Source organism: Scyliorhinus torazame, chromosome 10 (assembly GCF_047496885.1).
Source record: "Scyliorhinus torazame isolate Kashiwa2021f chromosome 10, sScyTor2.1, whole genome shotgun sequence".
NCBI lineage: Eukaryota > Metazoa > Chordata > Chondrichthyes > Carcharhiniformes > Scyliorhinidae > Scyliorhinus > Scyliorhinus torazame.
This window is the reverse complement of record NC_092716.1, coordinates 151,137,463-151,152,098: the sequence shown is the minus strand read 5'-3', so window position 1 is coordinate 151,152,098 and position 14,636 is coordinate 151,137,463. Positions and strand designations below refer to the sequence as shown.

At 48.6% G+C, this 14,636-nt stretch overlaps 1 protein-coding gene across 2 annotated transcripts in view; it reads right to left on the bottom strand.

Annotated features, from left to right (window-relative positions):
- LOC140430971 (excitatory amino acid transporter 2-like) overlaps positions 1–14,636 on the bottom strand; it is a 643,482-nt gene that overhangs the window by 58,608 nt on the left and 570,238 nt on the right. For both annotated transcript variants that reach the window (XM_072518822.1, XM_072518821.1), the window contains one exon: positions 10,629–10,823. In XM_072518822.1, the coding sequence (XP_072374923.1) occupies positions 10,629–10,823 (195 nt within the window). The remainder of the gene's footprint in view (positions 1–10,628; positions 10,824–14,636) is intronic.

Sequence of the window (14,636 nt, the reverse complement as noted above, 5' to 3'; positions counted from 1 at the left end):
TGTTGCCTGGCCGCCCTCTCTTCGCTCTGCGTGCCTTGTAGGCTATAATCTCTCTCCTAATTACTGCCTTCAGTGCCTCCCAGAGCGTGGAAGGTGAGACTTCCCCGTTCTGGTTGTTAGTGATGTACTCTCCTACGGCCTGGGATATCTTCTGGCAGAAGACCTTGTCAGCCAAGAGGTCCATGTCCAACCTCCGTGTGGGGCTTTGGGCACGACCTATCTCCAATCTCACATCCATGTAATGCGGAGCTTGGTCGGAGATGACTATCGCTGAGAATTTGCTCTTACTATTTCTGAAAGCACCGATTTCCCCACTGCAAAGGAATCGACACGGGTGGATACCTTATGCACCGGAGAACAGAACGAGCATTCCTTCTCATCAGGGTGTAGGAACTGCCATGCGTCCACTGCCGCCATCTGCTCCATGAATGCTCCCAATTCCCTGGCCAAGCTGTCTTTTTCCCAGTTCTGGAGTTCGATCAGTCCATCAGAGGGTCCTGTACACAGTTAAAGTCCCCTCCCATGATGAGTTGGTGTGTGTCGATGTCAGGGATTTCCACCATGTTCTTTTTTATGCAATCCGTGTGATCACAGTTGGGCACGTGCACGTTTACCGGGACTATCGGTGCCCCGTCCAGGACACCGCTGACCATCCCCCTGGGTCAGTGACTGTCCTTGTAAACACCATCCTCTTACTAATCAGTATGGCTACTCCCCCAGCCCTTGTCCTGTAACGTGAATGGTACATCTGTCCCATCCAGCTCTTCCTTTCTCACAGTTGGTCCTTCTCCCTCAGCTGCGTCTCTTGAAGGAAGACTATGTCGGCTTTCAGACTTCTCAAATGGGCGAAGACTATGGATCTCTTCACCGGGCTGTTAAGTACCCTAATGTCCAGGTGACAATCCTGGTGGGGGTTTTGGCCCCACCCTCCTGCGCGATCAACCATACTTACCTGGCGGACTTGCACTCCGGTGTTTCCCTTTTTTAGGGGGCTGTCCAAAATGGTTACGGTCACTGTACCCACCATGAGGTCGGGCTTCTGCGCTCTGGGGTTTCCCTTTGTCAAGGGGGCACCCAACATGGCTGCCATGCATCTGCCACGTGAGTACGCCCCTGGGCTCTGGGGTCTGCCTTTGTTTAGGGACCCTCCAAAGTGGCTGCTTTGTTCCATCAACCATCTTGTTCCCTCAACCTCCACCTTACCTGCTGAACCAATCTGAGACCCATCCCTTTCTTCTCCTTGTGTTCCCCTTGTGCTCCCCACCTCCCCCCGGCTACCCCCTCCTCCCCATGTTCCCCCCTCCCCATCTCCTCCTTACATTCCTCATCCCTGTCCCTGTGGTCCCCCCCCCCCCCCCCGGCCAGGTGCTCGCTCCCTGCCGGGAGGTGCGCCGCGGCCACCCTTACTGTCGTACTTTCTGCTAGATTTCCCTGTTAGTGTGGTTGCCCCTCCCCTCCCGGGGCTGATCTTACCCCTGTTCCATTCCCGCTATCTATCCACTCCTCTGTCTATGCCTCACCCTCTCATTCGTTCCGCTGCCCTCGCCCTTCCCGGTGGTCTGATCTTTCTGATCAAAGCGAGGCAGTACAGTCCCACGCAAACAGTGTGTGTCCATCATAGTTCTTTTTTCCCTCTTTCCTCCTCTGCTTTGTCTTCACCATTGCCTTGCCTACCCCTTGTCCAAGCCGTTCGTCCGAACAAACTCGTTCGCCTCTGCTGGGGTGTTGAAGTACTGTTCCTTATTTTGGAACGCGACCCAGAGCCTAGCTGGGAATAGCATTCCAAATTTCACTCCGTTCTTGTACAGGGCCAATTGTGCCTGGTTGAACATGGCCCTGCAATTTTCGAAGACCGCCCCAATTCCCGATAGATCCGGATTCTATGTCCTTCCCAGCTGCTCACCCTCGTTTGCTTTTCCCACCTCTAAATCTTGTCACGATCCTGATACCGATGCAGTTTCGCAATTATTGCCCTTGGGTGCTCCCCCGCTTTGGGCTTTGACCGGAGCGATCTGTGTGCTCTGTCGATCTCCGGGGGGGGTTGGGAAACTGTTCCTCATGACTAGGTTGTCCAACATTTGGACCACATAGCCCTTCGGGTCCCTGTACTCAATCCCCTCTGGCAGGCCCACTATCCGGATATTCTGGCATCGGGACCTATTCTCCTGGTCCCCAACTTTCCTCTTCAAACTCCCCTGGATTTCTACCAACGTTTTGATCTCGGCCTCCAGAGAGACAATCCTGACATTCTGGGCCGTCAACGCCTTCTCCGTCTTCACCCGCACATCCACCTTCTTCCCCAGTCCATTGATCGCCGTCTGAATGGTGACCAATGCCTCCATTACTGCCACCTTGACTGCCATGTGGATTTCCATCTTTATTGCCTTCCTCATCGCCATCAGTTCCTTCGTCAGGAACATCTTCCATCTATCTCCAGGTGAGGGTGTGGGGTGGGGGTGTGTGGGGGGGGAGACATTGCTCGGGTCATCGGTCTCCCTCTCTCCAGGGTGGCCGGGGACCCCCCGCCTAGTGGGTCTGCCGAATTGTCCACTTGCTGTATGTGGCCTTTCCCTCCGCTCCTGCCGTCCCTGAGGCCTCTCGAGCTCCCGTTTACTGGGGAGATGGTTCTGTTCTTCCCCTTTCTTAATTGTGGGTGAGATGCGCCCGAAGCTTTGGGTTAATTTTGACCAAAAGTGCCTATTCGGATATGTTCTGGAGGAGAACCTCCTGATGTGTGTCAGCTCAACACATCGCCATCAGCGGAAGTAGATTCAGGCCTTTTTCAGGGTATAGGTTGAACTTGGAAAAGAGTGATTGTTTTCTGGTGTCTTCTACAGGGGCAGAAGGCAATTTTAGGGGGTAACCTTTTAGTGTTGTGACTACCCACTTTAGGTATCTGGGCGTGCAGGTGGCTCGGGTCTGGGCTGGCATCGTAAATTGAATTTCATGATCCTGGTGAATAGGGTCAAGCTGGATTTACTGAGGTGGAACAGCCTTCCCCTATCGTTGACTGGCCGTGTGCAGGCAGTAAAGATGAATATTTTGCTATAATTTTTATTCTTATTTCAGTGCCTACCGCTCTTTTTGCCGAAAACGTTTTTCATGGGAGTGGAATGGTTGATTGTGTCATTTGATTGAGCAGGTAAAATGACAAGGATTTGGAAGATGGTGCTTCGGAGAGGGCGGCCATCAGGGGGTCTATCCTTTCCAAACCTGTTGTATTATTGGGCGGCAAAGGGCAAGAAGGTGCAGGGTTGGGTTAAGGAGCCAAAGGTTTTGTGGGTAAAGATGGAGGCAGGCTCTTGTAAGGGGTGAAGGTTGTGGGTGCTGGCAATGGTGCCACTCTCATTCACCCGAGGGAAATATTCGGGAGTCCGGTAGTGGTGGTCACGTTGATGATATGGAGGCAATTTCGGCAGCACTTTGGGTTGGCGGGAGGGGTCAGTGTTGATGCCGAGCTGAGGGAGTCACGTATTTGAGCCAGCGAGGTTGGATGCTCGGTTTCGGGGATGGGAGGAGCGCAGGGCGATGGAGATGAAGGAGTTATTTCTCGAAGGGCGGTTCGCGAGTTTGGAGGGGCTGATGGAGAGGTTTGAGATTTTGGAGGTTCTTTTTTAGCACCATGTCGGCAATCTTGCATGTGGACTTGGAGTCCAGTCCCCTGGGGTCCGTATTTGAGGTGTCGGACCTGCCGTAGCTGCAGACGGGAGCGGGGGCAGAAGTTTTAGCCTTCGCCTCGCTGATTGCTTGCAAGTGGGTCGTTTTGGGATGGAGGTCAGCTTAACCACCCTGTGCCTGAGTATGGCTGTGCGATTTGATGGAGTTCCTGTATTTGGGGAAGGTCAAGTTTATTTTGAGGGTTGTGAGTAAGGGGTTCCACAGGAGCTGGGGGCCGGGATTCTCACCTACCCGGCGGTGCAGGGGGTCCTGGCGGGATGGAGTGGCGGGAACCGCTCCGGCGTCGGGCCGCCCCAAAGGTGCGGATTTCTCCGCACCTTTAGGTGCCAAGCCCTCATCTTGAGGGGCTAGGCCCGCGCCGGAGTGGTTGGCGCGCCGCCGGCTGGCGGGAAAGGTCTTTGGCGCCACGCCAGCCGGGGCCGAAGAGATTTCGCCGGACGGCGGAAGTCCGCGCATGCGCGGGAGTGTCAGCTGCTGCTGACATCATCCCCGCGCAGGCGCAGGGCGGGGTCACTTCCGCGTCGGCCATCGCTGAGGCTACGGCCGACGTGGAAGGAAAAAAGTGCCCCCACGGCACAGGCCCCCGCCCGCGGATCGGACCGGTGGGCCCCGATCGCGGGACAGGCCACCGAGGGGGCACCCCCCGGGGCCCGCCCGCATCGCCTGGTCCCGCCGGTAAGGGAGGTGGTTTGATTCACGCCGGCGGGACCAGTATTGCAGCAGCAGGACTTAATCGCCAGGGGGGGGGGGGGGGGGGGGGCGGTGGTGCTGAGCGCCGCGATTCCCGCCCCCGCCGAATTTTCGGTCCGGAGAATTCGGCGGCAGGCGGGGGCGGGATTCACGCCACCCCCCTGTGGGGGGTCGGAGAATCCCGCCCGTGGTGTTTATATTACATTTTAAAGAATTGGTTACCATCGGTTGCTGGGGTAGGGGATGGGGAGTTGGTCTTTTGTTGGGTATTATTGGGCTGTTGGAGGGTGGAGGGGGAATCAAAGCTTTTGGTTGCTTTGCTTTGTTGTGTTTTATGTTTAAAATGTTAAAATGTTAAAAATTGAATAGAAATATTTTTAAAAAAATGTTTTTAAAAAGGATTTTGTTTTCAAAAGGCCTGGGAACTTCTAAGAAACAGTAGGTGAAATTGTCCAGAGGAATGTGGTTTGACTGGGGAAGTACCCAGGGAGTTATTATGCTTTGCAGCCTGCAGAGGTAATGGACGGGATTCTCTGTTGGCTAACGCCAGAGTCGGGAAACACAATTGGGCAGAGAATTCGGCGATAGCCAAAAATCAAGGTTGGTGCCAGGCACCCAACGGAATGCCATGCTCCGGTGCCTTGACAGCAGTGTGAATGTATTCTGCGCCACACGTACAGTAAACGTCATTGGCATATTGTCCCGGTATTCTCCTTGGCACCTGCGATGTTCCGTCTCCATCAGGAGGAATTACCGATGGCGAGGTTCACTTGAGGTTTAAAAATCGGGAAACAGGCGCAGTGGCTACAGAGGGAGGGAGCGGAGGTAGGTCACGTTTCCAGAGGAGCGATGGTCGGCTGCCGATCCTGCCACTGCCATGGTTGGCTGGGGGAGGCCTCTGCCAGGGCTGAGGGGTTTAACAATGGGGAATGACCAGGGAATGGGCTGTGGCATCAGGATGACCCCCGGGACCAGAGTGTTCAGGTACAGATTGCCATTGCCGCAGCCTTCAAGGCAGCCACCTTGCTGCACACCCCACTGACCACCCACCATGGCCCGTGGTTGCGTAGAGTGACACCGGCCGTATGGGTGCATCCACTCAACCATCCCTCCACCCCACCAAACCCGCCAACCCCTCCCCCACCTCACCTCCACCCCACCAACGCCAACCCACAATTGGCCGCCACTCGCTGGTGGGGCATCACATGGCCCACCCACGGGCAACGCATACCGTAGCCCCTACAGGAGGGTGCCGGACATCCCACCTGCGGTACTGGCCACCGGCAGGGCTAGGAGTGTGGTGCGGAGGACAGAGTGCCGGGAGGAACAGCAGGGGGTGGGTGTGGGGATGGGGGAGGCGCGGAGGGAGAGGGTGATATCATAGAATCATAGAATTTACAGTGCAGAAGGAGGCCATTCGGCCCATCGAGTCTGCACCGGCTCTTGGAAACAGCACCCTACCCAAGCCCATACCTCCACCCTATCCCCATAACCCAGTAACCCCACCCAACAGTAAGGGCAATTTTGGACACAAAGGGCAATTTAGCATGGCCAATCCACCTAACCTGCACATCTTTGGACTGTGGGAGGAAACCAGAGCACCCGGAGGAAACCCACGCAGACATGGGGAGGACGTGCAGACTCCGCACAGACAGTGACCCAGCGGGGAATCGAACCTGGGACCCTGGATCTGTGAAGCAATTGTGCTAATCACTATGTTACCGTGCTACCCACAGTATGTCAGGGCGTGAGCTGCAATGCAGTCCCGGGCTACCATGTAGCCCATTGGACTGATTGGGCACCAGTATGCACCATACCAACCTGTCTGCCTTTCACCCGCTGCAGGCAATGGATTTTGGAATCCAACCAGAAATAGGTGCCATCATTCTAGCCTCCACAGTCCCAGAGACTGTACGCGCAGGAGCTGCTCAGGGAGGATCCTGCAGCAGCAGAGCTTGGTCCAGGAGCCAGCAGGTGAAGATGGAGAGCTGGCTGCCAAATAGACTGAGGAGGAGGTGGGAAGGACACGCCACATCAGGCCTCGTATGTACTGGCAGCAACTGTCATTCAAGGACCTGCCGGACCGGGAATGCCGTCAAAGACTCCGGCTGAGCAGAGGAACCATACTGCATATCCGTCGGATCATGATGCACCTGGAAGCACAGGGGGATGGGAGCGGACACTCACTCCCAGTGGCCATGAAGGAGATGGCCATCCTGACCTTCACCATGGGGTCCTGTCTCGGATCTTGCAGCATTTGATGCACAGGTGCATCCGTGCCATAACGGAGGCCCTGTCTGCCTGCTCGGCACAATATGTCAAATTCAATGTGGACCGAGCCTGCCAGGATGCCTGGGCAGCATGGGTCACCACCATCGCCGGGGTGCCTCAGGTCCAGGGGGTGATCAACGGGAGGCATGTCACCCTACGAGCACCAGCGCATGATGGGGTGGTGTTCACAAACTGAAAGGGGAACCACTCCATGAATGTGAAGCTGGTTGTGACCTCACACGCCTGATACCCGGGCAGTGTGCACGACGCCTTCATCCTGACACAAACAGTTGCCGACACCTTGGGCGACAGGGTTATGGCTGATGATGCCTATCCAGAGGCCACAGACCGAAGTGGAAAGCCGTTACAATGATGCCCATGCTGCGACCAGGGACGTGATCAAACAGTGCATTGGCATCCTGAAGATGCGGTTTGGGTGCGTGGACCATACTGGAGGGGTCCTCCTATATAGCGCTCGGAGAGTTGCCCACATTGTCGTGGCCTGTTGTGGCCTCCACAACTTCATGTGGCAGAGGGGCGACATGCTGGAGGAGGGGGTTGAACGCCAGGCCTTGTCCGAAAAAGAGGATGCGGGGGAGGGCCATGGTATGCAGCCCCTGCAGGCGAGTATAAAGCAAGTATTACTCTGCTATGCTAATTTGACGAATGATTGAGAGCTGTATGTTTCTTTCCTTTTTGTTTAATGGGAAATGTTAAAGGGTTATTGTAAGCTGTTCTTTTTGGTTGTGAATTAATAGTTGAATATTGTTTTCATGATAAAGTTTTGTTTTAGAAATATCAATATATTGTCATGCAGCAATCACTCCTGGAGCGAATCATTTTTTTCCGCACAGTCTGACAAATAAACTAAAGTATTGTGGTTCAGTCCAGCATCCTAGCCGCTGTTGGCGTCTGGACTGGGATCGTAATAATTGTGAGAATATAAATAAACAAGATCTCGGTTATTTTTGATGGATTCATTGAAAAGCTAACACGGTTATGTTCATGCTGAAATGTTTCTGGAAAGGCATGACCTGTCTGAGAATGCCTCGAGACCATCAACAAAGATTAATTTGAAAGTGGTGGCAAGGAATGAAGAGAAGATTTTAAATTACGGGTTAAAAAGGCAAGATTGTTGAAATATTGACTCAAAACCTGAAGCATGAGAAGGAAACGAGTGATCTCGATAACACTTCTGTTGAGGTAGCTGGAATTCAATGAAACAACTTGAATTGCAGAGGGATAGAGAAAGGCAAACACTTCAATTTGGAAAAGAAAGAGAAATGTGAAAACTTGAATTAAGATTCCAAACAGAAAGAGAAAATGGAAAAGTATGCAGGGAAAACCTTGAATTCCAGGGGGGCAAAGAAGCAACTGTTGTGTGTGTTATAACAATATAATGGCACCAATCGCTCAAAAGGGATTGTGTAAATGTGTTGTGGGTTTGTTTCTTAATTCTATGCACTTATGGACAAATATCCAGACATAGAAAGTTTCAGGACATTAGACTTGCAGAGTTTGCTGTGCACTGCTCCAGGCTGAAGTGAAATCGAATTTGGATGGAATGACACAGACCCTCTGAAGTGATGGCGTGCTGCTATCACGGTAGCACAGTGGTAGCTTCACAGCGTCAGGGTCCCAGGTTCGATTCCCGCTTGGGTCACTGTCTGTGCGGAGTCTGCGTGTTCTCCCTGTGTCTGCGTGGGTTTCCTCCGGGTGCTCCGCTTTCCTCCCCAAGTCCCGAAAGACGTGCTTGTTAGGTGAATTGGACATTCTGAATTCTCCCTCAGTGTGCCCGAACAGGTGGCGGAGTGTGGCGACCTCACTGCAGTGCTAATGTAAACCTACTTGTGACAATAATAAAGATTATTATTATCCCTTATTAGAACAGCAACAAAATTTGATCTGGACAAAGGAGGAGCTTAGATTACACAAACGGGTGGGCAGGAAAACTTGATGACTGATGCTCCTGGCTTTGATTTGGCAAGGAATATTCACCTCATGCCTAAATTCAGGGAGTAAGGAGTTTAAATGTATGTTGTGTCATTTGAGAAAATGGCTACAAAGCTGCAACGACCAAAATAAAGTTGGAGATTTTTATTGCAAAGTGTGTTCATGGGGAAGGCATTAAGTGCACTTGCCTCCTTCAGTCTCCATACAGTCGAGAGATTAGGATACTCCTGTTCTCAGTGCTGGAGGCTTACGGGCAGAAATGTCGAAGTTGAAAGAGGGAAAGAATCAGACTTTTGTGGACTTGTTAGAGAAAAGGAGATGATATTTGTTGGATGATATAGGGTGATGAAGGTTGAACAGTAATATAAACACCATCATGGGTTAGTTAGCTGAATAACTTATTTCTGCATTGCCTACTCAATGTAATCACACACTTCTTCAAAAAGCCGACATATGCTCAATCATTCTGTCCTTTCTGATAACTCCTTTCACTCTGTATCCTTTGAGCACATTGTCACCACCACTCTGCAGATCTGATGTTCTCTTTCTTGCTTTCCTATTTCTCACCCTTCAGTTTACCGTCAATGCTGTCTACAGGACAAAGACTGAGATTTGCTGTGATTCAGAGAGTCATAGATTGGTTACACTGCAGAAGAAGGCCATTTGGCTGTCTTTGTCATGCAAGATCAAAGGACCTTGTCACCATTTTTCTCATATCCCTGGAAAATTTTCCCTTCAGGTCAGAATCCAAATTCTCTTTTGAAGAGCTGGATTGAATCCACCTCCATCACACTCAGTTCCTCTCAATAACACTCACTGTGCATGAACGATTGTTCTCATGCCATCTCTGCCTCCTTTGACATTCAGTTTCAATAGGAATCTTCAGTTCTGAATAATTATAGCTTCACAAGTAGGCTTCAATGAAATTGCTGTGAAAAGCCCCTAGTCGCCACATTCCGGCGCCTGTTCGGGGAGGCTGGTACGGGAATTGAACCCGCGCTACTAGCCTTGTTCTGCATTACAAGTCAGCTGTTTAGCCCTGTGTGCTAAACCAGCCCTTCAGCTCTCCACCCAACAGGAACAGTTTCTATTCCTAGAGGCATAACAGTTCCAGGAGGTGTTTGATAAATGTCGATCAAATCTCCTCTTCTGGGAGGACAACAGCCCCACCTTCTCCAATTTACCTTCATGTTGCTGGAAGTAAACACAGCAACCTTCTTTAAATTAAAACGAGACAATAAAAAAGAATGCATTTATACAGCGTCATTCATGATTTCAGGGCATCACAAAGCACATTCAGCCAATGAAGCACATTTTTGAAGTGTTGTCACTGTTATAATGTAGAAAAATTAAGGCAGCCAATAGACACACAGCAAGATTCCACAAACAGAAATGTGACAATGACCAGACAATCTGTGTGGCCAGAGATGAGTGAAATTAGGAAACATTTTCCATATAAAAGGCCTTGGATGATGAGTTAATTGAAATTTTCAAGACTAGGTTTGATAGTCTTTTGTCAGGTTTGGGCATCAATGGACACGGGGGCTAGGGCAGTTTGAGAGGCTCCATCAGTGAATAATGTAGCACAAAGGAGACCTTTTAGCCAATTGTGGTAGTGGCTCTGTGAAAGAGGTATTCAATTAATCCCATTCCCCGGCCTTTCCTGCCATAGTCTTGTAAATATTGTCCCTTCAATTATTTTGCATGATTCAATTTTGAAAATGGTTATGCAATCTGTGTTTACCACTTTTTCAGACAGGGACACTGAGAACCACCGACATAAACAGTGACGCTTGAGCCTTCACTGGGTTCAGACAAAGGGGCAATCTCCAGAAAAAATAGTATTTTTCTTCACTTTTCAGAGGTCGAATAAGAAGCAGATTTATGCTTCCGGATAACTGCAGTCGGAACTTCAGTATGATTAAACAACATAGTTCTGGGAAATAGACTCACAAGCTAATGCAGGGATGAATGCAATTGGCTGAATTCATGTTTCACTGTCTCACAATGGAATGACTTAATGCTTTAGAGCGCACCTCACAGTGACAATCTGTCCAGCATCCAAATGAATATTGTTCATCTGTGCAATAAATATGGCAGCCACAGCCTCATAGAGAGCTGTTCCATCCATGTTAATAGTTGCTCCAACTGGAAGAACAAATCGGGTCACACGTTTGTCAATTCCCAGGTTTTCCTCCAAGCAGCGGAATGTAACGGGCAGCGTCCCAGCACTGAAAAAAAAACCAAACCAACCATCAGATCCCTCACCAGCCATACCAACCTGGTCACCCACATCATACCAAAACACAACAAACCACACCATCAGCTTCATAACCAAAACACAACAAACCACACCATCAGCTTCATAACCAGAAACACAACAAACCACACCATCAGCTTCACAACCAGAAACACAACAAACCACACCATCAGCTTCATAACTAAAATACAACAAACCTCACCATCAGCTTCATAACCAGAAACACAACAAACCTCACCATCAGCTTCATAACCAGAAACACAACAAACCACACCATCAGCTTCATAACCAAAAACACAACAAACCACACCATCAGCTTCATAAGCAAAACACAATAAACCACACCATCAGCTGCATAACCAAAGTCGCAACAAACCACACCATCAGCTTCATAACCAAAATCGCAACAAACCACACAATCAGCTTCATAACCAGAAACACAACAAACAACACCACCAGCTTCACAACCAGTAACACAACAAACCACACCATCAGCTTCATAACCAGAAACACAACAAACCACACCATCAGCTTCATAACCAGGAACACAACAAACCACACCATCAGCTTCATAACCAGAAACACAACAAACAACACCATCAGCTTCACAACCAGTAACACAACAAACCACACCATCAGCTTCATAACCAGTAACACAACAAATCACACCATCAGCTTCATAACCAGAAACACAACAAACCACACCATCAGCTTCATAACCAGAAACACAACAAACCACACCACCAGCTTCGTAACCAGAAACACAACAAACCACACCATCAGCTTCGTAACCAGAAACACAGCAAACCACACCATCAGCTTCATAACCAGAAACACAACAAACCACATCATCAGCTTCATAACCAGAAACACAACAAACCACACCATCAGCTTCATAACCAGAAACACAACAAACCACACCATCAGCTTCATAACCAGAAACACAACAAACCACACCATCAGCTTCACAACCAGAAACACAACAAACCACATCATCAGCTTCATAACCAGAAACACAACAAACCACACCATCAGCTTCATAACCAGAAACACAACAAACCACACCATCAGCTTCATAACCAGAAACACAACAAACCACACCATCAGCTTCATAACCAGAAACACAACAAACCACACCATCAGCTTCATAACCAGAAACACAACAAACCACACCATCAGCTTCATAACCAGAAACACAACAAACCACATCATCAGCTTCATAACCAGAAACACAACAAACCACATCATCAGCTTCATAACCAGAAACACAACAAACCACACCATCAGCTTCATAACCAGAAACACAACAAACCACACCATCAGCTTCATAACCAGAAACACAACAAACCACACCATCAGCTTCATAACCAGAAACACAACAAATCACACCATCAGCTTCATAACCAGTAACACAATAAACCACACCATCAGCTTCATAACCAAAAACTCAACAAACCACACCATCAGCTTCATAACCACAAACACAACAAACCACACCATCAGCTTCATAACCAGAAACACAACAAACTACACCATCAGCTTCATAACCAGTAACACAACAAAACACACCATCAGCTTCATAACCAGAAACACAACAAACTACACCATCAGCTTCATAACCAGAAACACAACAAACCACATCATCAGCTTCATAACCAGAAACACAACAAACAACACCATCAGCTTCACAACCAGTAACACAACAAACCACACCATCAGCTTCATAACCAGTAACACAACAAATCACACCATCAGCTTCATAACCAGAAACACAACAAACCACACCATCAGCTTCATAACCAGAAACACAACAAACCACACCACCAGCTTCGTAACCAGAAACACAACAAACCACACCATCAGCTTCGTAACCAGAAACACAACAAACCACACCATCAGCTTCATAACCAGAAACACAACAAACCACATCATCAGCTTCATAACCAGAAACACAACAAACCACACCATCAGCTTCATAACCAGAAACACAACAAACCACACCATCAGCTTCACAACCAGAAACACAACAAACCCATCATCAGCTTCATAACCAGAAACACAACAAACCACACCATCAGCTTCATAACCAGAAACACAACAAACCACACCATCAGCTTCATAACCAGAAACACAACAAACCACACCATCAGCTTCATAACCAGAAACACAACAAACCACACCATCAGCTTCATAACCAGGAACACAACAAACCACACCATCAGCTTCACAACCAGAAACACAACAAACCACATCATCAGCTTCATAACCAGAAACACAACAAACCACACCATCAGCTTCATAACCAGAAACACAACAAACCACACCATCAGCTTCATAACCAGAAACACAACAAACCACACCATCAGCCTCATAACCAGAAACACAACAAACCACACCATCAGCTTCATAACCAGAAACACAACAAACCACACCATCAGCTTCATAACCAGAAACACAACAAACCACATCATCAGCTTCATAACCAGAAACACAACAAACCACACCATCAGCTTCATAACCAGAAACACAACAAACCACACCATCAGCTTCATAACCAGAAACACAACAAACGCATCATCAGCTTCATAACCAGAAACACAACAAACCAAACCATCAGCTTCATAACCAGAAACACAATAAACCACACCATCAGCTTCATAACCAGAAACACAACAAACTACACCATCAGCTTCATAACCAGTAACACAACAAAACACACCATCAGCTTCATAACCAGAAACACAACAAACTACACCATCAGCTTCATAACCAAAAACACAACAAACCACACCATCAGCTTCATAACCACAAACACAACAAGCCACACCATCAGCTTCATAACCACGAACACAATTAACCACACCATCAGCTTCATAACCAGTAACACAATAAACCACACCATCAGCTTCATAACCAAAAACACAACAAACCACACCACCAGCTTCATAACCAAAATCACAACAAACCACACCATCAGCATCATACCCAGAAACACAACAAACCACACCACCAGCTTCACAACCAAAAACACAACAAACCACACCATCAGCTTCATAACCAAAATCGCAACAAACCACACCATCAGCTTCATAACCAGAAACACAACAAACCTCACCATCAGCTTCATAACCAGAAACACAACAAACCACACCATCAGCTTCATAACCAGAAACACAACAAACCACACCATTAGCTTCATAACCAGTAACACAACAAACCACACCATCAGCTTCACAACCAAAAACACAACAAACCACACCATCAGCTTTATAACCAAAAACACAACAAACCTCACCATCAGCTTCATAACCAAAACACAACAAACCACACCATCAGCTTCATAACCAGGAACACAACAAACCACACCATCACCTTCACAACCAAAAACACAACAAACCACACCATCAGCTTCATAACCAGAAACACAACAAACCACACCATCAGCTTCATAACCAGAAACACAACAAACCAAAGCATCAGCTTCATAACCAGAAACACAATAAACCACACCATCAGCTTCATAACCAGAAACACAATAAACCTCACCATCAGCTTCATAACCAAAACACAACAAACCTCACCATCAGCTTCATAACCAAAACACAACAAACCACACCATCAGTTTCATAACCAGGAACACAACAAACCACACCATCAGCTTCACAACCAAAAACACAACAAACCACACCATCAGCTTCATAACCAGAAACACAACAAACCTCACCATCAGCTTCATAACCAAAACACAACAAACCACACCATCAGCTTCATAACCAGGAACACA